The 26,101-nt window shown below is 37.2% G+C and overlaps 5 protein-coding genes across 9 annotated transcripts; 1 reads left to right on the plus strand and 4 right to left on the minus strand.

The window, feature by feature from the left end:
• Positions 1-42: 42 nt before the first annotated feature.
• LOC105643691 (pleiotropic drug resistance protein 3) lies at positions 43-6,288 on the minus strand. Its single transcript, XM_012228878.4, has 23 exons — positions 5,933-6,288; positions 5,713-5,836; positions 5,556-5,638; positions 5,360-5,444; positions 5,115-5,274; positions 4,954-5,030; positions 4,834-4,887; positions 4,357-4,749; positions 4,000-4,281; positions 3,608-3,921; positions 3,375-3,535; positions 3,183-3,286; positions 2,956-3,109; positions 2,763-2,879; positions 2,607-2,680; positions 2,192-2,524; positions 1,821-2,111; positions 1,633-1,716; positions 1,414-1,547; positions 1,099-1,326; positions 835-1,006; positions 497-751; positions 43-407 (listed from the first exon to the last, which is right to left on the minus strand). Exons 1-23 carry the CDS (start codon positions 6,286-6,288, stop codon positions 141-143), a joined length of 4,302 nt encoding a protein of 1,433 aa, XP_012084268.1. The 3' UTR covers positions 43-140.
• A 661-nt stretch (positions 6,289-6,949) lies between these two features.
• On the plus strand, positions 6,950-10,250 carry LOC105643614 (uncharacterized). Of its 3 annotated transcripts, none has more exons than XM_012228790.4 (6): positions 6,950-7,964; positions 8,428-8,491; positions 8,581-8,854; positions 9,339-9,517; positions 9,679-9,745; positions 9,838-10,250. In XM_012228790.4, exons 1-6 carry the CDS (start codon positions 7,169-7,171, stop codon positions 9,880-9,882), a joined length of 1,425 nt encoding a protein of 474 aa, XP_012084180.1. In that variant the 5' UTR covers positions 6,950-7,168; the 3' UTR covers positions 9,883-10,250. The 3 variants fall into 3 exon arrangements, with proteins under 3 accessions (XP_012084180.1, XP_012084181.1, XP_012084182.1); XM_012228791.4 differs by having other exon boundaries at positions 6,953-7,964; positions 9,342-9,517; XM_012228792.4 differs by lacking the exon at positions 8,428-8,491 and having other exon boundaries at positions 6,954-7,964; positions 8,529-8,854.
• Positions 10,251-10,382: 132 nt separating this feature from the next.
• On the minus strand, positions 10,383-12,443 carry PPR2 (Tetratricopeptide repeat (TPR)-like superfamily protein). The gene is made up of 2 exons (XM_089724354.1): positions 11,727-12,443; positions 10,383-11,631 (listed from the first exon to the last, which is right to left on the minus strand). The coding sequence occupies exons 1-2, from the start codon at positions 12,168-12,170 to the stop codon at positions 10,522-10,524; spliced, it is 1,554 nt and encodes a 517-aa protein (XP_089580480.1). The 5' UTR covers positions 12,171-12,443; the 3' UTR covers positions 10,383-10,521.
• Positions 12,444-12,500: 57 nt separating this feature from the next.
• On the minus strand, positions 12,501-20,091 carry LOC105643618 (squamosa promoter-binding-like protein 1). Of its 2 annotated transcripts, none has more exons than XM_012228799.4 (10): positions 18,989-20,091; positions 18,663-18,844; positions 16,737-17,386; positions 16,056-16,130; positions 15,856-15,963; positions 15,606-15,723; positions 14,578-14,719; positions 14,324-14,474; positions 13,286-13,906; positions 12,501-13,208 (listed from the first exon to the last, which is right to left on the minus strand). In XM_012228799.4, exons 1-10 carry the CDS (start codon positions 19,558-19,560, stop codon positions 12,756-12,758), a joined length of 3,072 nt encoding a protein of 1,023 aa, XP_012084189.1. In that variant the 5' UTR covers positions 19,561-20,091; the 3' UTR covers positions 12,501-12,755. The 2 variants fall into 2 exon arrangements, with proteins under 2 accessions (XP_012084189.1, XP_012084190.1); XM_012228800.4 differs by having other exon boundaries at positions 18,663-18,874; positions 18,989-19,127.
• Positions 20,092-21,351: 1,260 nt separating this feature from the next.
• Positions 21,352-25,364, minus strand: LOC105643620 (putative receptor-like protein kinase At5g18500). Of its 2 annotated transcripts, XM_037638847.2 has the most exons (8): positions 25,000-25,361; positions 23,851-24,484; positions 23,632-23,736; positions 23,109-23,231; positions 22,857-23,027; positions 22,526-22,655; positions 21,995-22,207; positions 21,352-21,820 (listed from the first exon to the last, which is right to left on the minus strand). In XM_037638847.2, exons 2-8 carry the CDS (start codon positions 24,462-24,464, stop codon positions 21,707-21,709), a joined length of 1,470 nt encoding a protein of 489 aa, XP_037494775.1. In that variant the 5' UTR covers positions 24,465-24,484; positions 25,000-25,361; the 3' UTR covers positions 21,352-21,706. The 2 variants fall into 2 exon arrangements, with proteins under 2 accessions (XP_037494775.1, XP_089580284.1); XM_089724158.1 differs by lacking the exon at positions 21,352-21,820 and having other exon boundaries at positions 21,989-22,207; positions 25,000-25,364.
• Positions 25,365-26,101: the final 737 nt, after the last annotated feature.

Genomic DNA, 26,101 nt, shown 5'->3' on the forward strand with positions numbered 1-26,101 from the left:
GTAAAGTTCATTTCTTGCTTTGTGGTGTTCAATTCTCGGTAATGATTTCATTAAATCTCTAATAGGATAATCAAATAAAATAAGGTTTTAATTACATCCTTTTATAAAAATAAAATAGTGTCGATACACGAATATAGAATTTACCTTCTCTGGAAGTTCAACTTTCCTATAAAATATGCAAAAAGAGAAGCAAAGACAAAAGGAAAGATGAAAAGTAGAGCAGCAACAACACCCAGAAAGTCGTGATGAAAGCCATAGTAATCTTGTAAAAAATGAGCAACAGTTTTAGTCTCACCAAACACTGTTATTTCTTTGTCAACATCTCCAAATTGGGAGTTGAGCATACCATTTAGAACCCAAGACGTGGGACAAATATAATACAGCCAAATCCACCACTTTGGGATACGCTGCAACGATTAAAACATCAACTTATTATCTGTATTCAATACCCAAAATCATATAGCTATAATGAGGAATTTCCCTTGTAAATACTCACTGGTTTTGGCACGATGAAGCCTGAGAATAAAATTTGCATTATGTACGCAGATGATGCTAAAATGGAAGCCACTTGAATATTTGGTGTTAATGATACCAGAAGCATACCCAGGTAGTTGAAACATAGCAATGTACAGAACATGGCGTAGAATGCCCAGAATATTTTGTAGGCAGACATTGAATAACCAACCATAGGATATGTGATGGCAACATAAATAAGAGCTACCACCAACAAGTACGGTACCTCCACTAGCACCTACAAAATGAAAAAACTTGAGTGACCAAAAGAGTTGCAGTGCAAGGATCATTGAAACAAGATGAAGAGAAAGAGATGTGAACCTGCGCAAATGAATACGCCCACGGAGAATACATCCCTGCAAACCTCTCCCGATATAAAACCACCCGTTCTGTAGCAACATATGGCAAAACCGACGAGCAATTGTTTATGCCGAAGAAGATTACTGCAGTGTACATTGAACCAAGCATAATGAAAAGGTCTTGTTGGTTGGCTCTGCAAAAATGAATATAGAAATGAGGTTTTGGATCAATAATGGAAACAGGAAAAGGAGAAGGGAGTACTGGATAAATTGTATTAAAGCTAACATTTTGTCCCCGCGCTGCCAGAAGAGTGCGCCGAATAGGAGGGATGCAGTAATCATAAAAACAATGCGGGTGAGATTATACGAAGGACTTCTCCAATACGACAAGTGATGTTTCCATAAACAAGCTTTGAACTGCTCCCAACCATTTTGTGGAAAACGGCTAGAAAATCGCAATTCTTTTGAACCAGGATTTGGTATACTCAGTTGCTTAACCAATTCTGTGTTTTCCCTGCAAATGTACTCAAAGACCAAGAGAGTTATGAGCTGTTTAACTTTTAAGGAACTCATTCAGACAGCCCTGGTATAATGGACTTACTTATTCAGAGCTGACTCTTGATAAATTTGTCCAAAATCTAGTCCGAGTTGAGTTTCTGCAGATTTAGATGTAACATCTAACATCCATGTTGCTGGATTATAGTTATCCCTAATCTTGGTTACCCCAGAAACATTCTATGAAGGACGTCAAAGGAATCGATGTTACATTAATTTCAATGGTATAGAAAAGGATCAGCAAAGAATTCATAGGACAACTGACCTCAAAATATTGGATGACCTTGCTTGAGTGCTGGCCCAATGGCCCGGAATAGATCATGCGTCCTCCAGTTTTCAGTAGAATCAACTGCAATTTATTTATGATATGCAGAGGAATAGCATATATATTAAGGATTATTTGACTGGGAGAGAAAATGGCCACAAGGAATTCAGTTATATTTGTTAGTTTACCTCGTCAAATGCCTCAAAAATATCAATACTTGGCTGGTGGATGGTGCAAACGACTGTTCTTCCGGTTTCAACAACATTCTTCACTGCTCTCATAACAATTGCCGCGGCTCTTGCATCAAGACCTGTAGTGGGCTCATCCATAAATATGATAGATGGATTAGCAACCAGCTCGACAGCTATAGTCAGCCGTTTACGCTGCTCAGTTGACAAGCCACTAATTCCTGGCAAGCCTACCAGCAAGTCTCTAATTCCATCAAGCTCAATAGTTTCAAGCACTTGATTAACAAACTCCTGGAAGGAAAAGAAATTTAGTTCAATTTGGTTTTAGAAAACATAGGCTTACTACTCAAGCTTTGTAAAAGATATCATACAGATTTAGTTTTTGGATCAATCTGAGATGGGAGTCGCAACCAGGCAGAAAATGCCACTGATTCTTGTACAGTAATTTGTGGGGAATGTACGTCAGTTTGTTCACAGTAACCTGATATTCTAGCAAATGAATCTTGATCCTTCAGATATCCACCAATTCTAATCTCTCCTTCAATAGTACCGCCAGTTTTTCTTCCACAAAGAACGTCCATAAGAGTTGTCTTTCCAGCTCCGCTAACACCCATCAATGCTGTAAGAACACCAGGTCTGAATGCACCAGTAATGTCAGAAAGCAGCTGAAGCTTCTTAGGTGCAAAGCCTCGTTTTCTCATTTCCTATGACACAAAGTATGGCACTTTAAAATGCTTGGTGGCTAGGCAGTGTTCAAAAGGAAAAGGATAAGTTTATCATGATTACCAAAGGAGTGTCAACATAGTACTGCAGATCCTGAAATGTTAGAGTAAGAGGCTCAAAAGGTAAAATCATCCTTCCTACAGAATTGTATATATATGTTATAATTATATAGATTGGAAAAGCATTATCTGTTGTAATTTTATCAAACTAAAAGAATACCATTTTTAGGTCCTCTATTAGGTACAGGATGAATGTTAACACGCTCCTTATCATCTACTTTTCCTTGCAATTGACAGTACTTGTCATAAGAAATAATAGCACGAGATCTTCCAGGAGCTGAAAGAACAAAAATAAATATCTTGAGTTAGCATTATAAATATTTTATCAAGGAAGCAGAGGAAGATGAACTTACATTTCAACAAGGTTAATGCCAAAGTAAAACCAATGTTGAAAAGCACTGTGAACCCTATCAATGCACCAAGACATATCCAATAAAAGTAACCATCATAGTTTAATCCGCGGCTTTCTAGAGTTTGTTGCCCTATAGTTGTGTTGGCAGACACAATCTGTGTGAAAAATTAAAAAAAGGAAATGATTTTTACAGCCACTTCTGCAAGGGAGAGAGAATTTAAAAGTTACCTTTCCCCAGCGAGGAGCAAGAAACTCATTCACACACAACCCTATCTCCCCATATGTGAATGGGGATATCCAAAATCCCCATGCCAACCAGGCAGGCATAGAAGCTGTAACCGAAATAACAGTTTAAGCAATGCTGTCCTGAAAAGCTTATGCTCAAATTGAAAGAGGCAGAGCTGTATATAAGAAACTTACGCTTTGGAATTATGAAACCACCAAACAGTAAATTAAACACTATAAAGAGACTGCCAACGGTTGTTGCAGCAACCACAGTTTGGAAGATTGAGGCAATGAGGCGAAACATGGATATTGATGTTAGGTGTATCACAAAAAGTAGAAGAAACTGCCGGAAAAACCTGAGAAATACACCAAAATCCAAATCATTTTTATTTTTATTTTACATGAAAAAAACCACACCTAGGACTCACCTTCCAGCCTCAGGACTGAAACCAATCACATAGTAAGTGAGAGACGTCCAAACAAAAGCTTCCAAGAATGAAAGTGGAATTTTAAGGATAGTTGTAGGAATGACATAAGCCCAAGCAGGGTAAAAGAAGAGCTCTTTCTGTTTATAGAAAACTGCAAGTCTTGAAACAGTCATCTGCAACTCCGGAACTCCATCAACGAGTAATAGGAGGAGTGCGTAGAATATAGCTCCCAAGTAATCATTTGCATGAAGCACATCAACAGCCAATCTAGTGCGTAGCAAAACTGTCATTGTTATTGCAGCAATGATCACTAGCTGCAAGGAGAGAGATACAATTTAGAGATGCTTTTAGTTTTAAAAAATGAGTTAAAATAGAATTAAAAAGGAAGCCACCTGTGTGGTTTTGAACACATAAATAAAAGAATTCCTCTTCATTAGAAGAAATTCCCTCCTTATGCAAGCCTTAAACAGTTGCCATTTCGGTAACGAGTATTTGCGAAAGGACAAAGCACTCTTGTGGCTTTTAGACTTATCAAATGGCTTTGAGAGCTCCTCATTTAGCTTCTGTCCAAGCTGACTTTCTTGAAATTTCTTAACAAATTGGTCAACAGAAACATAACTATACGGTTGTTCTGTGCAGCACCAATATTGTTGTTGATCTTTTCTGGAGATAACCTGGAGCAGCAATTCAAAATAAAAAGGGTAAGAACCTTTTGTGGTTAAATACAAAAGCGAAAAATAGGAGCCTACCTCTTGAAGGAAGTCAGCAACAGCTTTTCTTTGAGGGCACTTGAACCCACATTCCTCAAAGAAGTTGCAAATGCTAGAACGCGGGCCATGGTAAACAATCTTCCCTTCTGCCATCAGAATGACATCGTCAAAGAGTTCGAAGGTCTCTGGATCCGGCTGAAGAAGTGAAATCAGTGCAGTAGCATCAGTAATATGCACCAAATGCTGCAGGCAAGACACGATCTGGAAAGTGGTGCAACTGTCCAAGCCATTTGATATTTCATCCATGAAGAGTGCTTTCGTAGGTCCCACAATCATCTCCCCTGTAGTCAACCTTTTCTTCTGACCACCAGAGATGCCTCTTCTCATGGCATCTCCAACCATTGTGTCAGCACAAATATCAAGTCCCAGAATCTGACAAGTAAAGGGAGAACATGTCTTTTGGAACAAACTAGCTATATTTCAACCAGAAGCCTATAATTATATATAAAACACTACCTTCAAAATGTAGTCTGTCTGAAGGTTACTTTTCAGTCCTTCAACTGATACTGCCTGCAATGCAATAAGAAAACGTTAGTCACAGTTTTACACCATGACGGAACATAGAATCTGAGATACCTTCATATAAGCATCCACATCAGGATCTGGAACAATCCCTGACTCCTTCTCCCTCCTAATAACTTCTGTCATCATCTCTTTTATGCAAGAAGAAGGAGAACAAATTACTATGGTCATAATTGCAATTTATAAATGAAACTAAACATCAAAGTTAAGCTTACCAGCTCGGCTTCCTGTGCCCTGAAATTGAGCAGAAAAATCAATAATTTCCCTAACAGTCATCTCTGGAATGTGAAGATCATATTGGCTTATGTAAGCTGAGGTTTTCTGGGGAACAAACTCTTCCAATTGGTAGCCATTGTACGATATTTCTCCCGTAACCTGTTCAAATGAAGACCGGTCAAGTCTTTTTATTATTTGGTTCCAATAATAACTCTACGTGTATGTATACATAAAATTGAGAAACCTTAAGAGAATGGCTCAATTTCCCAGAAAGCGCCAGCAACAATGTGGTTTTGCCGCAGCCTGGAGGGCCAAGCAATAAAGTCATCCTGCAATAAAATAACAGCCTCTGTTTTAGCATGTTAGAGGCTAGGGATTATGTACTTGTAAATTAGCGAGCAATTGAAATTGCTTTAAAAATTGTATATTTCAAAGGGTACCTTCTTGGCTTGATAACGCCACTGACATCTTTGAGGATGCTTATCTTGGCCTCTTGCTTTGACCATGCCAGATTCACAAACTCCTGCCGCGAGCAGAATTTGCGGTTCAAAAATGCATGGCGAACATTGTAAAAGAAGAAAGGATGGTGTTACTTACAGAAAGTATAGCCTTAGAAGTGTTCCAAAGGGTGGGGAGAGGCTTGCCATGAACAACCTTACACTCTGCTTCAACACCAAGATTTCTATATCTCACTTCCACACTGGGTAACTGTACACCAACTCTGTAAAATATACAAACGCTTTAATTCACAGTCTAATAAGGCAAGACTACTATGTAACAAAATATAAATATTTAAAGATAAAAAAAGAGAGGTTACTTGTCAATTCTCTTTCTAAGTTTCCGCAGCAATCTCAAATTATCATGTTCAATGTGTTTGATGAGCTTTTCTATGAACATGTGACGCTCTTCTGCTCCGAGTTGTGCAACATCAATAATTCTTCTGCCTTTATTTTCATTTTCATAAGTACTTTCAAATAAAGCAGTAGTAATCCGTCTAAAGGTAGGTAACCTCTCAACAGCAGCCCATTGCAACTGAATTTCTTCATCTCTTTCACCAAGGTGATCAGACGAAATGCTGCGAAAACTGCTGCTGGACAAATGACTAGCAAATGATGACCTTTTGCTTCTTAAATCTGTAAGCTCAATTCTCAAAGACTCTATCTCATCAGCCATTGCTTGATCATAGATTTATCTTCATCTTTTAGTGCTATAAATATACAGACTTGAAGCACCAGGTTCAACTTGATGAGGCAATGAACTGCGTCATTCCTTACATCATTGTTGTTTGTGTGTTGGGGCAAGCAAGGGGCCGTAAGCCATGCTGGTTCTCCATGGCATAGGCATAATTATTTATTGAAAGAAAGAACCCTTCTAATTAATTCTATAAAGCATAAATATACACGATGGCTGCTCTTCTAGCACGGTTAATGTTGGATATTAAAACAATTTTTTATTGTTTTAATTGTAATAATTATTAGTATTATTATTATTATTATTAACATAAGACAGCAGGCAAGGCAAGATCCTATCGGTTAGCAATTTAAGTTCGTTGACTTTGTTCTATTAAATACATTATCTCCATTACAACAGACTAATGAATGAATTATACTATTATGGACTTCTCTTATCCCCAGAATCACATCACAAAATAGATGACAAGATGAAGAATTATTCAATTTTCCTTAAAATCTTAGGTTTTTTTTCATATATTAGCACAGTAATTATTTATCGGTTTTTTTCTTTTTCTATTTTATTTAGATAATAACATTAATATTTGCAAGTGCAACAAGAACATCTTCTTAGGGGATCAAGACATCAATAAACATCCCCTAAAAAAATTATTTATTTATTATTATTATAAGTCCTAAAATGAATATTACGGCTTTTTCTCTCCCTTTCTTCTCGACCTTTCTCTCGCCTTCTCTTTTTCCCTTCGCTTTCGAAACAATATTTAGACAGGGTTAGGTTTAGGGTTACATGCCTTACATTTCTATCAACCCAAGTTGCAATTCCCTCCTCCTTCGGTCCTTTTATCATGAGCTAGGGATTTCTAATGCCTCCAACTAAGGAGATAGACAAATATATCGTATCCTGGATTTTAGAGCTGCTATTAAGACAACGACAAGTGCCAGACGCTTTGATTAACAAAATGCTCGCAAGTAGTCATGCGCCTTGGGACAACGACAATGAATGCTTGAAAAAGACCGTTCTTTTAAGGTCGATTGATTCCGAAATCAGAAATGGCTCTATCTCTGAAACAATTCTTCAATCGCTGGAAATTATCGAAGAACTGGACCGGAACAAGAAAGTCAAAATCTTGGATTCAATGAAACACGCCTATTGTGCGGTTGCCCTAGACTGCACCGTCAAATACATGTGGGGAAATCTCCATGCTCATTGCCAAGCAAAGTATGTGGCGGCTGTCAATAGGATTTGGAGGGGTAGGATACACAAACTGGAGATGCTTAAGATGAGTGAATTGGTTACTGATGAGTTGAAGAGGTGCCAAGGAGAAATTGAAGCGGCACTCTCCGACTCTAATGTGGTAGAGAGGTTGCAGGAACGGAATACACAAAAAGATGCTCTGATTCTGACCGGGATTTATATAAATGAGGCAACGGCCATCATGGGGCCTTCATTCCTTGAATCAGTTGCAAGGATAGAGAAGGAGAATATAAGGGAGAAGAAAGGAAAGGAAGTCGGGTCGGAGAAGGCGGCCAAAGACAAGGCAGGTGAGAAGTCAATAGCTGAAAAGGAAGATCTTAGATATGATTGCAGCATAAAGGGAGCTAATCACCATTCTAATCCTGACTCAGGCGATGTTGATGGACAAAGAATTTCAGAATTGGGTATTTCTAGAGACAAATTAGCCTTTTTTTTATTTTCCTCCATATATTGTATTGTGTTTTTCCATTTGACAAGTCTTATGTTTCCAAGATTTCATCCATTCTTCCTCAACTCTTTCTGCATGCATAGTCATGATCTTCCCGAGCCATATACAGTATTTTATGACATATTAATATATGCAACCTTTCTAACACCCGTACTAGTTGAGGCCACAAGCCAGATCATGCTTATTACTTTTAAACCAGAAAAAGCCACTCTTTTTAACTTTGGTTATGTCGAAAGAAGAGAGCTGGCCCTAAATCCTGCATATCAAAAACTTGAAGTTGTTTCTTTTTCTAAATTCAAATTTCTTGACCGTTAATCAAAGCTTAGATAGATATTTAATGGTTTTATTGATTTTTAAAGTATCCCCTGATATTCATGGTAGAATATTATCAACTTTGATAAGCAGACTTATTTGTGCAGACAAAAGCATGGTTGTTATGCTCAAGCCTGTTTTTGTTTCTCCATTATCATACTATATTTTGAGGTATAAAGCAATATGTAATTTATCATATTTTGTCCAGAAATTCAGAGGAAGATTGCAGTCCATAAACATAAATATGTTGCTGCCCGCAGGCGCTCAAAGGTTCCAGCTCGGATTAGCAACTCGAATGAACTGGACGTGGACATAGGTTCTATCAGTGACATAATTCTACCTACTCCTGAATTGAATCAAACAAAGGCTAATAGTGTAATTGTTGAACTGTCAAGAAAGGACATGAACCAGGAGACATTGATAGAAAAACAAAATGAGGATGCTGATGTTGCTAATCCATCTACACTCGGGCCTGAAAAGGATATCACAGAACACAGCTTAACGGAGCGCAATGGTTCTGCTCCTGCATGTGAGGTGTGAATTGTTCTTTTGTTTGACATGCTATTTTTGTCTTCAGATTATATTTAAAATTAGGTCATTTTTAATGTTATTAGATGCATGTGTATACTTTGCTATATATGCAGTTTTGAAGGTGGTTATTTAATTCAAATTAAGAAAAAAATAGGCCATGTTTATCCATGTGATTGATAATATGTCTGTTTAATGGCAAAACGATGAAGGCATGCACACATTTAAATTTTTTTGTCACTTGTAAATTTACTAAAGTTGGTGTGTCTCTTGAACTACAAAGAAAATTGATCCTATTAAATCATTCGTTCTTTATGTTTGCCCTTCCTAAACGATTTTTCCTGATTTCATTCACAACCTTTTTAATATATAAGTTAATAACTAATACAATATTTATATATTTTTGCTCTATATTTTTACTTTTTAACTTTACTTTTTTTTTTTTTTTTTCCGTTTAATTGTACCTTACTATCTGCTAATTTCTTTGTAGCAGAAGGATTCAGTTGACTCGGTGGAAGTAAGAACCAACCATCCGATTTGCTTGGATAGCCCAAAAGGTAAAAATGTGTCTGCATTAGGAAAATCTGAAGCCCAAAAATTTGCCATAAGAAGAAAAATGAGGAGATGGGCTGTGGAGGAGGAAGATGCCTTGCGAGAAGGCGTAGAGAAGTATGTGATACAGTACATAATTTTAATGCAACTTTTGGTTTCATGATTTCTTAAACTTCACTTTTGTTTCTTTTTCTTCTTCTTTTACCCATGATGTCATCAATATCAGATTTTTCTTCTTTTTTTGTTATTTATTGTGTAATTTTCTTCTTTAAATATAGGTTTGGCATCGGGAAATGGAAGGAGATCTTGCATTTCAAACATGATATATTTGTGAAAAGGACAGAGGTACTAGGTTTATTCATTGTTCATTTCTTTTTCGAATATAATTTTATGTGTAATGGTTGAACATTATTTCATTTTTATTATAATTTCTGCAGGTTGATTTGAAAGATAAATGGAGAAATATGACAAAATGGAGCTAATTGATTTCCAGAGACTGCAAATGCAAATACTACATCTTTTGACCGATTTTTTGTATGTAAATATAGCTGTGCATGCCTAATTACCTGTGAATGAAATGCACGCTGTACATGGTGAATAGAAGCGTGTGGTTGCTTTTTGACTACTTAGACTAGTGTAGCCAGGAATTATGATCCTCTCTGAAAGGCTGTAATAGATATGGCGAGAGACCGAAGAAATTGGTGATCTTGTCGGTATACATTTTTTGGAGGTGTTTATATGATCACGCTAGCTTTGGTTATTTTTTGTTAATCACCTTGTGTGATTATTGGTTATGTAAAACCTATCTAATTATGATTGCAAGTTTATTATTTAGTCATTTTGTTCTCAATGAGAGTAATCTGGTTTAGTTATTTGTTCCAATTTTCCAGTTAGATTGTGTTTTATGAATTGGTTGGGATATGCATATATCTGCGTGAATGCTTACATTTTGAGGTAGACTATATCAATGAAAATGCTAAAATTTTGAAAGGGACATTTCATTATAAGACATGAATAAACAAAAACCAACCAATGTTAAACATTAATATTACATATTCAACAAAGATTGAAGCAATTTACAATGGTAAATTCCGCAGTATTTTGGTCTCTCAGAAATGTATCTACTCACTTAAAGAGCCATTAGAAAGCATAACATTTTTCTCTTGCTCTAAATAATAAATCTTGTCATTCATACCTTCCTTCCTGTATGCCTCCACCATGATAGAGTAGGTTCTGCTATCTGGTTGGCATTGATTATCTTTCATCCGCGCAAAAACTCTCTCCATCTCCTTCAAATCATCTGCCTTCGCGCATGCAGAAATAACTGCATTATAGAAGGTGATATTCTCAGGTATTTCAAACTTTGCAGCCAACTGAACAGTGCTAATCACCTTATGGAATAGACCTGCATTGGCATATCCATTAATTAGGCAACAGAATGTCTTGGTGTCTGCTTTCATGCCCTCTGCTCTCATCTGATCAAGAGTATACTCCATGTGTTTGGCATCTCCCACATCTGCAAAAACCTCGATCACGTTGTTGAAAGTTGAAGTGGTCCATGGAAACTGAAGCTTGCGCATGTACTCCATTACCGATGACATCTTATCGTACATGCGTTTCTTTCCATAAGCACCAATCAATATATTGAAAGTGCGGGTTTCTGGTTCAATTCCAAAGTTGCGGAACTTCTCATACCATCTCTCCATGGAATCAATCTGACCCTTGTTACCAAACACACTGAGGACGATGTTCATTGTCCAAACATCAGGTTTGCATTCCTTGCTGTCTAACATGGCAGATAGGACTTTCTCCATCTGGTCATACATTCCAGCCTTCCCGTATCCGCTCAAGACTATGTTTTGTGTGACCGTGTTCGGAGTAATCAATCTTTCATCCATCTCGTGATATAAAGTCTCAACCAGCTCAAATCTTGAAGCATCAACGCAGGCCTTGAGTAAGGTGCTATAGGTGTAAACATCGGGCAGGCAACGAGGGAGACTCTGCATTTGGCGGAGAACGGAAAATCCCTCATCAATGAGGTTGTTGCGGCAATAGGCTGCCAGCAATGCTGTGTAAAGTTCAGGTGTAGGTTCCAATCTTTCTTGGATCATTTCATCGAATAGTTGATGGGCACGGTGTGCTTGGCCACATCTCCCCAAAAGAACCAGCAGTTTCATGTAAGTCCCTTCCTTTGGTTGATAGAAGGGCTGTACTTTTAGCATCTCAAACACCTAGACACCAAAACAGTTGTCAATTTTCATCTAAATTACAAAGCAGGTTCGTATAAGCAAAACTGACACAGTGGCTGCGAAGAGAGATGGGGAACCTCGAGGGCTTGAAGCCACTGCTTCTTAGCGATGCGATCGGACAAGGCCTCCGTGACAGTGTTGACCCAGGCCTTGGCTTTGCTCTTTTTGTCCAATTTCTTTTTGATATTCTTGATTGGCTGTTTCCTGGGAGCGAATGTTTCGGTGATTCCAGGGAATTCGCCCTTCTTCCAGTGCTTTTTCTCAGAAGAGGAAGGTGAAGTATTCTTGATTGGCTGTTTCCTGGGAGCGAATGTTTCGGTGATTCCAGGGAATTCGCCCTTCTTCCAGTGCTTTTTCTCATAAGAGGAAGGTGAAGTAGCAGAATATGAACATACAACTAGGATAGCTATCTGTTTATTGCGTACAATGTTACTGTTGCTGGAGGTGGTGGTGGTGGTGGTGTGAGGAAGAGGAGAGGGCAGCAGCAAAGAGGAGAAGGAGAGAGACATCGATGATACCATTTCCACTTCACTGCTCGGATTATTGCCAAATAACGTCGCATTCTATCATCTTCAAAACGACATTTTCAATATTCATCCTTGGACAGGAGATGAGCTGACAGTTTTGCCCCTACCCTTAACAAATTTCAAATATATGCTTTGGGGGAATTTGAATGCGGAGATTATTTAATATTCATCATCTGCGTCAATTTAATAATTAGTCAAACAAGGTTTAGTTGAGAAAGAAGAGAAGATATTTTTTTTGAGTATTGAAGAAGACTCAGATTTGTATCCATCGTGAAATTATACATATACTATCATTAGATTATATATCGCACAGAAGAGGACAGATTTTTGAATGCTTGATTAGTAGTGTTTTATTTGAAAAAAGTACAATACAAAGGCTCATATGTATAAATTTTCCTACTAACACTAGTACTAAGTATAACACTAAACTTAAATGAACTATTTTTAATACATATACAAATACAATACATTAGATTTCCAACTAAATCATAAATACACATAATTAGCAGGAGGACCTCTACTTTATTTTGTATAGGAAGAATATATATGTTCAGATTCAGTCACGCATATCTGACCAACTCAGCTTGACCCATACTTCAACAACTCCCACCTGAAAGGCTGGAACACATATACAACCTGAGGAGAGCTCTTGAAGAGCAGAGCCACACACACACATACCGCAGCGATGGCCACCATCGACAGCATCGCTGGCCTGTACACCAGTGACGTTCTTCTGTGGCCAAAACCCACCTTCTGTTCACAAAACTTGCAAACTTGCCGCGTTTTGTTCATCATTTCCATTGTCCCAATTTCGAAGCCACCAACTGTTGATGTTCTAAGCCCTTCTTTCTGTTTGCTGCTGCAATCTAGGAGGGTTCCAGGGATGTCAAGCACCACGTGCCCTTTTTCTGCTTTCTTATTCCTTTTCTTCTGTACAAGATTAATGTAAGAGTAGAATCCTCGCAGGCATGCATAATCATTTGGTGTCAAACCTGTACTGTCGCGAGCTATCCTCCATGCTTGGATTCCCACCTGGATGAGGCGCACCAATATTAGCAAATGGAAAAAAATTGCAGAAGCAACAGGATGCACTAAGAAAAACAAATTACCATCCCAGGATCATCCGTTAAGGCATCCAACACATTTTCAGAGCCATCTTTACTAGCTGCAATGTGAAGGGGAGTCAACCCAGCTGGCCCAACAACATCAGGCTTAAATAGGAAGTTGTATTCTTGCTTTTGTTCTCCTGATTTACTGGATTGTTTATCTGGGACATACTTTAACAGCATTTCCACCATAGGTCTACAATTTCTCTGCACGGCTCGATGGAGCAGACTCATATCCAACAATGCAAGCTCAATCGATGAATACTCTCCAGTATCTACTGTTCCATCAAACAGGGCCGCCAGGAGTTTCTTCACTACCGCACACCAATCACGATCCATGGAGAATTCTATGAGCCACTTATACCGTTTGAAGGGGAAGAAGTTTGAGTTGGGATCCAAGTGACCCAGCCTAAACTTTGAGCGACTTCTGTGTAGAAGCCAACCCATTTCATGTATGAAGTCCAGGGCTTGATTCTTGGCTTCTATTCTCTCAGGATTTTTATGCCTGTCGTCAACAGTTTCAGTGACCTCAATTGCTTCTTCCAGCACACAGATCTCTGAACACACGTCTCGCTCCGCAACTATAAATGGAAAGAAGCTGCTGCTAAGACAATGGTCCTCAACCTGACAGTAATTGATAACCAAGATTCTCAAAACAGATACATTAAGACACAGATGTGCACATAAAAGATAGGAAGTGATTTATCCCTAATCCACTTTCTTCAAGATGGAGGAATTCAAGGCAATTAAAACATAGGTCCAAATGCATAAATATGAATTACCCAAAGTATTGTCCTCCCAGGACATCCACAAACTAATTTGTCCATCAAACATAGATAGCTTTTCAACAACTAACTCATAATTTACACGGTGATTGAGATTTTAGCCTTTTGAAGGAACTAGGCTTTGTAGCACTCACAAACAATGGCAAAATGGTAAATCACAAGAAAGAAAAACTTTAACAAATAACCATCCATGTTCCTCACAGAAGGAATACCCAACAACAGATCATCATGATAAAGAAGAGAACAATGCTAGCACCTCAATGAAGCCTCTTCCTGTTACATTGGGAATAGAACAAGGCAAGCTCAAGCACTGAAGCTTCTCGTGCTCATTGATTGCATCCACACCATCCATCAAGTCGTAAGAAGTTTCCTGAACCAAATATTTTCCTTCTAGAGCACATAGTAACCTAGAATCAGAGGCAGATTGGCTTAATTGCATAGAGAGAGCAAAAATGCTTTTATAAAAACCTCAACTGTCAGTAAAACGACAGATTCAATTGCAAAAATCACCTAGTGGTAGGCTGAAAAATGTTGAAGCCCTTGACTACAAAACGAGTTCTCTCAGATAATGTCACTGCAACTGGTTTGATGCTTAGGATCCTGCACTTTCTACCTCTCTTTAGAGATAAGGGTGTGTCTAAAACAACTTGACCTGCAGATACAGGCAATCAAAAAGCAACTCCATTTTAGTCTAACATTACCCAAGGGTGGATCCATTTAACGTTGTGCCCCCACTCAAATTAATTTCTTTTATATATATATAATGATTTAAGGCAAAGTTTTAATTAATTTTTATCATGCCCCCACTCAATTAGAATTATAAAGAAACCACTAAAATTGTATCATTATACAATTATTTGATTAGGTTTATAGAAAAAAGAAAACTACTAAAAAAATATTTATTAGAGAGTGATATGACCCGCAAATTAATTTATAGCATATGTAAATACTGCAGGAAATAATTTCCTTAATTGTTATTTTACTTTTGAAAAGACAAGTACTTTTTTTTGATTGTAAATTTTAAGTATTTAACTAATGAAAGCTAATATGAAAAATCTTAAATTTACAGAGATTTTTGGTTAACTATACAATACATATCAAATTTTTGGACCCCGTTAAAAAAATCTTTTGCATCTGCCACTGAAACTACCATTAGTGGAAAGTTCAAGATTTTGAGGGAAATAATAATTCAGGGACTAAAATGCAACTGCATTTTAAAATTTTAAGGAATAAGGTGTGACCTAATTTAAACTGTCAGTGAATAATGAATAAAGTACGACTGAAAATTTATAATTTTACAACTAAGACTAAAGTATAGAGTCATTAACACACATCAAAGCCAAATTGCTAACTTTTGAACAGCAATTACCAAAGCGCATATTCTAAAAAACATCAAGGGGTGGGTTTTAACGCTTTTCTTTTCAGCTTACCTCTCCCGAGCAGCCCCTAGCTACTCTTTCCTTCTCACAATAACATAAGATGTATGCATAAAAATGTAGAGGGAGATGTGTACACAGACAGATAGATAAGGAACAAACCATTATAAATAAAGGATAAAGAATGCTGCACTCTAGCATAAATCCATCCTGTTCTCCAAAAAGAGTCAGTGAATGACTCAAGAAGCCTAGTCAAATTGGCACCCAAATGAAGGGATATCTGTATATAATAATGGCTAACAAGAAAATTAGTAATTCCTTCTATGTTTAGAACTAGCAATCAGGCATGAGAACATAACGTCTGATATAAAGATCAGAAATTGACATTTCTGGTGGTAAAATGGGAGCATACCTCTTGCCATTGAGGTTCCCGCAGGCGAAGATATATAGTTAATATGATACAGCCGGGCCTTATATAGCTCTCAATGTCAGTGGGACTGTGAGATAGCCAATCAAGGATCTGGATGTGCACCACAAGGTGACAGATTATAACCATACAAGGAGAAGAACATCAAATAGAAATATGCACCTGAAGTATTTTTTAGAAAATACCTGTGTACGCAGAGCAATGGGAAAATCATTTGGGTCTTTTCCAAAGAGTTTAAAAACAATTCGATCCGTACGACTCTGGCAATATGTAAGAAAGAGAAATCAAGAGATTTAATTCTTCAAGGCCTATGTAATATTTAAATCAGAAGAAGCAATGTTCAAAGCTCATTCCATTTTCTGTATGCAACACCAATAGTTTCCTTTATAATTCAAGAGCATCCTCTATGACTGCTAAGCAGGAACCAAAAAAGGGGAGAGTTATTTTTCCTTTTGAATACTCTATGTACATGATAGCAACATGAAATAGATACTCCTTAAGATAGTTTAGTATCCTGAGTCATCGAAGGCCTTCAAGTTGCCAAATACATTTCAGTAAAGTTGGCAGGAAAAAATGCACTAGGCTTAGAACCAAAAACAATGGATTATTGTGCTTTAATTATACCCTGTTGATTTCAGTATGCTCCTCACAGTTCTCTTAAAGAAACACTTCAGGCAAAAACGAGAGAAAGCATAGAAAATACAGTAGAAAGTTGAGCATGTTCAATGTAATTAGACACAGCCAAACAAGGCATATGCGTGTGAACATGGAACCTGCAATCAGTGCATGATATAATCCAGACAATCAAAGGATGCAGAAACTTAAATTGCAAATATGAGTAATGACAGGAAAAGAAGAATACATACCTGAGCATCTCCACTGGAACTAGAAGGTGACTGTGAAGAAATTGAATCTGAGTTTCCACTCATCTGTTGTGGACTTTTCTTTTGAAAGTTTGACTCTATCCAAGAAGGGCAGTTAATAGACCCTGCCCCTGGATTAACAGGGGCAAGAGACCTCTCTAGGTTCCCTATACAGTCCTGTGAACCATCATAAACATTATTCAAGTCAATGTTATTAAACTTGGTCCTTCCTAGTACAGCTTCTGGATCATTTACTTTGGCTGGACGGATTGATGGGAACAATGCTGTGGACTGTGAACCTGATATAGCTTCTGGAGCTTGATTCTGGGAATCATTAATGAATAATCTTTTCTGTGCCAAATCAGAAGCAGGTATAGTCCCACATTGGCCCAGACACCTCAACAGGTCCTCAGAATTAATGTAATCATCTTTCTTATAAGCTGATGTAGAAGGCCCAGCAGATTCAGAACCATTTGTAATCTTGTGTGTCACCTTTTCAGGAGTCCCAACACTTGTCCCTGCATTGACTAAACCTTGGGAACCTTGGAGTAATCCCGATATGCTCCTTCCACTAGTTGTACCAGCAAGATTGGCCAGGTTTCCTAATAGATGAGAAAGCAGATCCTGATCCTTTGTTTGATCAGAGCCATTTGCTGCAATTCATAGAAGTCAGAATCTGTGGAGTCAAATATTTTACAGTTACAATACCAAAGGAAGAGAAGGAAAATTCTGCTTATAGTAAAATATTATTAAGTTCTGCTAGACATCACTTTTTGGCTTCAAGATCACAAGCCTGCCTGAAGGGAAAAAAAAAAAAAGAAATGGAAATTCTTGTATAAACTCGTGTCTATGAGATCTAGTATGTTAGACTCTGCACCAGCTTGTTCATAGAAACCATAACAAACTAAGTCCTAATTAATTGCAAGATTCTCCCTCTGTCCCACAATATTCTAAGCATCAATAAAATCCAAAAGGGATCTCAAATTAGCATATGAAGAATGAAAGGAGGTACATCCAACTAAACAATAAAGGGAAAAAAATTATACAAAATTGTCAAGCAACCTAAACTCCATGATTTTGAATATTGCTATCCTGCCTCCAAGATGCATGGCATATCTTGCTTCCTTATTTTGTTGCATACTAACCAGAAAACATCATCATAACAAACTTCTCTAATCAGCAACAAAACTTAAAAAGGATACCTTAAGTTATATAACCTAGAAAACCACCTTCTGACTCCAAGAATTAGACAAATGACATTCTGCATCCAAGAATTAAATATAGCTGACTTGCTTGTATAACTTTCTTGAGACAAGTTAACTCCTTTCTGTAACGTAAATGGACCTATACTCTTTGAAATTTGATAAATAAAATTTAATAGGAAGATACTGAATGCGAGACAACACTAGAGAGTTCAGTTTCCAGAAAACCAAAATTTGCATTCTGCTTTACAGAATTTTTCTCCATCTCCAGCTTCATGGCAACTAGCCAAAAATTAGAACAGGTTGAGGAGAGAACGTAATTCCCCTTTCTTCAAAAAACAAAAGAATATAAATCCCAAACAAATACACAGCGAAAGAGCCTTGAAGTGATGAATTCTATCCCAGTCCACTCAAAATGACACCAAAGGTTCGCTATGTTCCCTTGTTTGACTAAATCCTTAGCTGTAAAAATACATCTCATGGCCACTCTCCACAAAATAAGCATGTTTTGTCAGAAGGAAATTGTCAAATCCACTTTTTGGTAAAGTGCAACAAAATTTCATAATAACTTTTTTAAAACGTCAAATTTAATCACTGAGATAAAAAGCAGATTTACTTAAAAGAACACCAATTGGTTGCATAAATTCTTGTAGGGAACCAACTATTGAACATTTCAATATCTAGGTAAGGTAGCCAAGTAAATAAACTTGATAAGAGGTGTACTCACAGTGCAGATTGGAAAGAATCCTTAGCAGACTTATCAATAGATAGCTACTACTTTTTTCATCATTCAAGGAACCTTCATTAGCTACATTTTCAGGATGCGTCTTCCTCCTCCGCTTGTTATGGCCAGCCAAGCGCCTCCGACAACTTCTTTTCCCTTCATCAAACTCTTGAAGAGCATGAAACCTGCCCATAAGTATAACCAAGTTGCACTAACTGGGAAGGAAAGTACATCTTTATTATTTATGCTGAACACAGACACCTCCAATGAAAAGAAGACAATAATAAATGAAAACAAGTTTCTAATCTTTTGGAACAAAGAGCACGGACCTGCTGCATTGCTGGCAAAACCGTTGCATAGCATTTCCCACCAGTGCCTTACTGGCTTTGGAATGCATGTCACAAACCTTATGCCGCCGGTGATAATCCTTGGCATTGCTTAGATCAGCCTTACAATCCTCCACCTGACAAACCGCACGATTTGAAGCATTCCCTGAAATTTTAGTCTTCTTCCCACTCTTTGCATCTTCATCCATGATTGGATAGGCTTGAGCACCGAGTTTCAAATTAAGGGAGCCACCCTCATTGGTGAAGTCTTCATCTTCAACAGCCACAACCCTCCTCCTCTTCTCCAATTCTCTCTTTCCTTTGTCATTCCCCAAGCCATTATTATCAGAACAAGAAGCTAACCCCACATTCGTGGTAATTTCAGGTCCAATAGGGAACAACTGTCTACTCCCACAATCTGATGGTAGGGAATTCAATGGACTGGCGGTAAAAAGATCGCCGTCCCATTTCCAGTCATTCAAATCCCATTCCAAATTCTTTTTCTGAACTGCCTTCACATCCGACACTGCTGGGCCATACAAATGATGAGACTTCCCACTTATCCTAGCCTCCATTTGTCCAAATTATCAAAACTAAGGAATTTAAAGATAATAACAAGTGAAAACTCAAGCCAAATTCAACAAAATAAAGATAGAAAATTTCGATCTCACTTTGCGCATAGAGATCATGAACTTCAACTTAAATGGCCACAAAAATTAAAACCCAAGAATAATTCACGCGTAGCCACCCTGTCCATGTCCCCAGAAATCTCAATATAGTACAAGAAAAAATCCATGGATCCAAATAGGAGCTGCCCACAAGGCAAAACCCTATTAAAACCGATTACTGAATTACAAATTATGACGAAAGACAACAACTTTAATGAGCAAACTCGTAAAGAAACAATAGAAAAGAGCAGAGCAGATGGGACGTTGGGCAGAATGGGTGAATTGTTGAGTTTCCAGCTCGAGATTGCGTCCGTGAAAGACAAAGGAAGAGGAAATTAGGAAAAGGTTAGGAAAGAGAGAGTTTTGTGTGATATGAATGGCGATTTAAGTGTGAGAGTACACTTTTTGATTAAATTTAAGAAGCCAACCTCCGGAATCTATAGCCCCACAACCCGTGTCTCTCGCTCTCACTGTTATAAGAATAACCCACCATTTTTGGTCGTATGTTTACTAGGTGTCAAGAATCTATTCGTCTACAAGCTTTCACCATCTTCTGTCTCTTTACGTGACTTGTAGCCGAAAGAGAAATTAACAGTTTGAGCCTTTGGCTAAAAATTTTACAGTGGCAAAGGTGCAAGAAGGTGCATACATCTTCCTGCATTGCATGGCATCAGATAGGAATCTCGACAAATTGATTGAGACCCTCCAATTAGTGTACATTTCTGACTATTCTGTATTGTTTTTGGGTTAAGATTCTTGAGTTAATATACTTTTCGCACTGATTGAAAGTTCAGTTAAATTTGAGTTCAAGTCAGCTCTGAGCGTGATATGTCTATAAAAATAAAATAAAATCGAGGGGGAGAGAAATAGTTTGTTTTAATTGACTGGAAGGATGGAAGATACTCAAATTTCAAATCTCTCTTTTTACTCTATAAGTGAAAAGATTAATTAAATCACGTCATAGTTGACGGTAAAAAAAAATTCATTTATACTTTAAATGAAAAATACATAATATTAATTAGAGAAATAAAGGTTACTCCGTCAAACTCAAAATTTGATTTTTTGTTTGTTTTCACCTACAATGTAGAGAAGAAACATCTTCTGCATCAACCACAAGTATTATATTGTTGTGATTAGTGCAAAACCTACCACATTCTTGAAAAAGTCATGTAAGTTATTTATGCCTTAATTTCACCTATCCTCCCTAATCTTAAGCTAATCAAAATAATAGTATATAATAATTTAAGACTAAAATTGCATTTTCCTACTTACCAGTATATAGTTTGGTCACTTTGACTTTCGTTTTGCATTAGATAGATTCATTCCACACACAGGTGAAGGTTTTGTCTGCAATTATTTTAATTTAATAGAATCGACCCTACTAACTTTGTTTTGTAATCAAATATCCAAAAACCAAAACTCTATTCTGATCGGTCCGTAAGAAAATCCGAGTCCGGCCCAAGTCTACTGCTCTATACTTGGGTTATAGCTCGGATCCAAAGGCCAGACCAGCAACAGCAAGAGAAAATGAAAGGGAAACGTTTCCCTCGTGTTTTCTTTCTACACCACACGTCAAAGTCAAACCCAAAACCTTCCTTCTCCTGCAAAACATTTGGCAAAGTGTCCTTTTCAACATAAAAAAAAAAAAAAAAGGCTTCAAAGCATTCATTTTATCTAAATCTAATCTATCTAATGATATTTAAAAGAGAGAAATAATTTTGCTTATCCATTTTTCCTTCAATGCAATTTCAGTAAGAATCCTTTTTGGACTACAATGACCCAAAAGAAAAAAAAAAAAAAAACACTCTTTGAAACCAAAATCACCAAGATCTGTACACACCACTCCTGGCAAGGGTGTCCTTTCTAACATGGCAAATTCCATACACACTAATCTTCTCTATACCATCTGGAAGTAAATACTAAAAATGTTAAAGAGGAAAAATAAATCATCCAGACCCTCCAGTGCTCCAATACCATGAGTTCCAATGTCAAAAGAATGTGTGATTTACTCTTTTGAGGTGTATATATTCAGATGTACAAACAGTTCTCATTCCTATGCCTGACGGTTCCTTCTGCTGTCTGCCTTTGGATCTGGATCTGTATCAGAATTTTCCCTTTGAGTCTCATTGTCTTTGACCCCTGCCTGGCTCTTGCGCCGTCTTCGATCCTGCAATTTCCATCCACAAACATTTAAGAATCATCTTATTAACACATGGAACAAATTCTAACTCCCAATTTACAGATGCAAGAAAATCCACATTTGATGAGACTTCAAGAAAAAATAACAAGGCTAAACCAAGTCAGCTTAGTTTGAACTTCAAAGAGAACTTCAGAATCAAACCTCTCTAGGTATAGGATATTCCTCTGACTCAAGCATACGAACTACTTGGCTCATCTTTGGTCTTTTCTCAGAATCTGGATCCACACATCTTAAAGCAGTTAGAAGAGCTCGTTTAAGGGCACTTGTGGATGGTCTTGTCTCAATCATGGGGTCTACAACCTCTTCTGACCGTCTTGTTGCAACCATCATCTTCAACCACTCCACCAGATTTACCTGAAAGATTCACCCAATAGGATTGTGTCAAGACAGTCGTGATCCATGCTCACATTGTTATCCGTGTTTCGTCTACATTAAATAAGCACCAGCTCATACCATTGCTTGATAGAATATATGGAATTTGCACTAGGATTATTTGTTTCCCGGATGCATCGAAAGCAAATTATAATCAGAACATTCAGTTAAGCAACGCTGATGTAACGTCTAAAACCCATTTCATGAAAACATGTGAATCGCTGCTCAGGAGAAAGATGCATCACGTGTGCAAAACAGAAGCACATCAATTTATGGTGAAAAGAAATGTTTAATGCATACCTCATTCTCAGGGCGACCATAATCCACTGGATCTCTTCCAGTGATTGCTTCCAAAAGCACAACTCCAAAGCTATAAACATCACTCTTTTCATTCAGAAGACCAGAATTGGCATATTCTGGAGCAACATAACTGAACCAACATTCAATGAAGGAAATGTTAGAATATAAAAGCGCAAATTAAAATTCATGCGAAATGGGAAAAGATAGATTGTTAAAACAGTTGCTTCAAATTCAATCAAGCAACCATACTGAGATATAACAATCAACACAAGATGAAAAAGATACGGTGCGCCATTAAATTGCATGCAACTGATAGGAAAAGAGTACTTACCCAAATGTACCCATGACTCTAGTTGTAATATGACTTTTTCCAGAACCCAATAATTTGGCCAGGCCAAAATCCGATATCTTAGCTTCAAAATTGTCATCAATCAATATGTTGCTCGATTTTATGTCTCGGTGCACCACCTTTGGCTCAATAGCCTCATGCAAATAAGCCAGGCTGAAAAAGACAATCATGATTGAGAACAGACTCAAAGCCACAATAACTGTACACAACTCAGAATAAAGTGAATGAACTTACGCCTTTGCAGTGCCAACTAGAATTTTCATGCGTGCTTCCCATGTAAGGTAACCTTGGTGGCGCATGGCCCCATGGAGCCATTGTTCTAAATTGCCATTATTAACATACTCATACACTAACAACCTGAAATTCACCGCAGAACAATGACAAATGAATTAATGCAGAACAAACACTTGCCATATAAGTCGGTTCTTTATAAACTACAAATGACAAGAAGCAGACATATCTTGGAGCTTTAATGATTAGATGCTGCAAGCATTCAATGCATTATCAGCAAAGCATTCCTTAGCAAACCTTTCAAGAATATGTTCAATATTTTCTTCCTTTAAATTGTAAATATAGGATATTAGTTTAGTGAGTCCTGTGTGTGTGTGCGCGCGCGCACACACTCTTCGAGTAAAAGAAAATTTACAAATCTGACACGTTCAAGTTCGTCACTTGAAATCTTGCACAAAGATGTCTGTTTCAAAAACTTTCTAATTTTGGTCCCAAATCAAATAAAGAACCTGAAAGGATATGACACCTGTGGGTTCCTTCAATGCAATACCCCAAAAGTCGAACTAGGTTTTTATGCCGCACATGACCAATAGCCTCTACTTCAACTCTAAAATCCTTATCAGCTTGTCCTCTGTAGGAAAAGCATCAGATGACTATCAAAAAAATTTTAATCTGTAAGAATATAAGTAAAATTCGATGAGGTTATAATATTAACAATTCTTATGTAAACTCCTACGCAACTTACGGATTGTTCAGGAGCTTCTTGACAGCCACTGGAGTCCCATTAACTAGATGGCCCTGATAAACAATCCCATATCCACCATCACCAATTATATTTTCCTTGGAAAACCGGTTTGTAGCAACTTGTAGATCTCTGAGGGTAAACCAATGACCCCAGCCCAAATGAGAAAATTCAGGCAGGCCAGAAAGAGGTGAAGGGGCAGTCAAGGGATGTGAAGAAGGCCTGTAGGCTGTTCCCGTGGCTCCCTCTTCTCCTAATTGAGACCCAACACCATCTTTGTCGACATGGCTAAAGTTCCCAGATTGGCTGCTATCATCACCATTTTCTAATTGGATTAACACTTTCTCAGATTCTTTGTCGCTGAACTTATCATCAAGGCTGAGGAAACCACCATTATGTGCTGAATTTTGATCAACACGGATCTCTTTAATTTCCTCTGAAACATTTGGTCTTTGACTTACAGGAAGCTTGCTGTTTGTCTTTGTTTTCTTTCTAAAAGTACACCACAGTGAAACCATCAGGATGAGTACACAAACCACTCCCAGACAGATCGCTATTATTACCCACAACTGCATGCCAATGTGTTTCTTGTTTAGGGTATGCTTGAGAGATGCCATTTCCCTAGATGCTAATAAACCTGAGTAGACAGCAAAAATAAAATTGAAAAAAACAATCCCGTGAATTGGCCAATTCAAAAGTTTCAAACTTTTTCTCCATTTCAATATTAAGTATTAGCTAATCACTTTGCACAAGTTACGGTCCAATTTTGACATCAAGAGTTTAACGATCAAGGCCTTTCCTTTCACATTAAATATATTCCAAGGCAAAATCAATAAAACCGAAAACCAGAAAAACATGAGAAAATAAAAAGCAACACAGCAAATGGCATGTCGGCAGTGATAAAGAAAGGGACTTTATCACTGAAGGAACTGCATAAATATCAAAATTGCAAGGAAAAAAGGAAAAAGATAGAACTTTTCGTTAGAACACCTAAAACTAATACAATTCACCTGCATCATTTGTACCAATAATTACAAAACAAAGGATTTTTCAATAGAAACTCAAAAAAAAAAAAAAAAAAAAAAAAAAAAAAAAAAAAAGCTATAAAAAAGACTTGCTGCTCTAAAGTAAAAATTCATCAAATCAAAAAACCTGATTGAGAGCCTCTGAGTTGCAGACAAGAAGAAACTGAATAACCAGAAATTAGTTCACACAAAAAACGGAGATGGAAATAAGGGCGTTGGTAGAAACCCAGAACAGGCACATTGTGAAAGATCAGTAAAAAGAAGAGACTGTTTGTAGGGTTTCCAAAATTGGTATGAAAGGGGGAAGAAGATGTGGAGTTGTCAGTAGTAGGTAATGAGGAGGAGGAGGAGGAAGGACATGCTTTACATTACATATACATATTTCCTTATTATTACTTTATATATTATATATCCGGTGAAAGAGAAGCATCATCAAATGTTAGAAGCTTTCCTTGTTGCTTCTTCAGTTTCCTCTTCTTTTTTCTTTTAATTAAAAAAAAAAAACGTTTTGCTTGTTGAATTTTTAAATAGGAAGGTGGACAATAAAACAGAGGGTATCATATCCTGATTAGTATATTTTTATTTATTTATTTCTTTTTCTTAAAAAAACATGAGCAACTGAGTTTGTATTTTCAGTCAAACAACATGAATATAAAAATAAAAATAAAAATACAAAAGAAAAGGAAAAAGAAAGGATTGGGATTATGATTACAAAGAGACATCAGAGAGACAAGTAACGAGCGTGATTGAAGATTTTGATTTTGGTAAGCGTAAATTAGTGAAAAGGTAATAAAGGTCAAACTGTACTCACAAACTAAACTAATACGTCAAAGAGTATTATTACATTCTTCTTTTGATCATTGGTATATATATATATATTTTTATCTTTATATTTTACATTATCATTTGATTTGGGCAGTGAAGAAATGGACTGGACACCATAGTTACCCCCGGCTACCGGCTACCAGCTGCCGGCTTCCCCTTTATAATGAATTGAGTAAATGTGAAGCTTCCAAAAGTTGAATCGTGTCCAATTCTCAATACAATTGTTGTTATAATGAATTCTATGTGTAAAGAGCAAAAGTTGTAATCATAGACATAAGACATATACTGTATGATAACGATATGGCTTGGTAAGAAAGACAAAGCTATTTATTCTTTTTTTTTTTTTGATTATTTGGACGGGCTAAATAATACAGATAACTCTTCCTCGGTTCACTGAATAATGA

This window comes from Jatropha curcas, chromosome 7 (genome assembly GCF_041381405.1).
Source record: "Jatropha curcas cultivar XTBG-Jc1 chromosome 7, XTBG_Jcur_1.0, whole genome shotgun sequence".
Classification (NCBI taxonomy): domain Eukaryota; kingdom Viridiplantae; phylum Streptophyta; class Magnoliopsida; order Malpighiales; family Euphorbiaceae; genus Jatropha; species Jatropha curcas.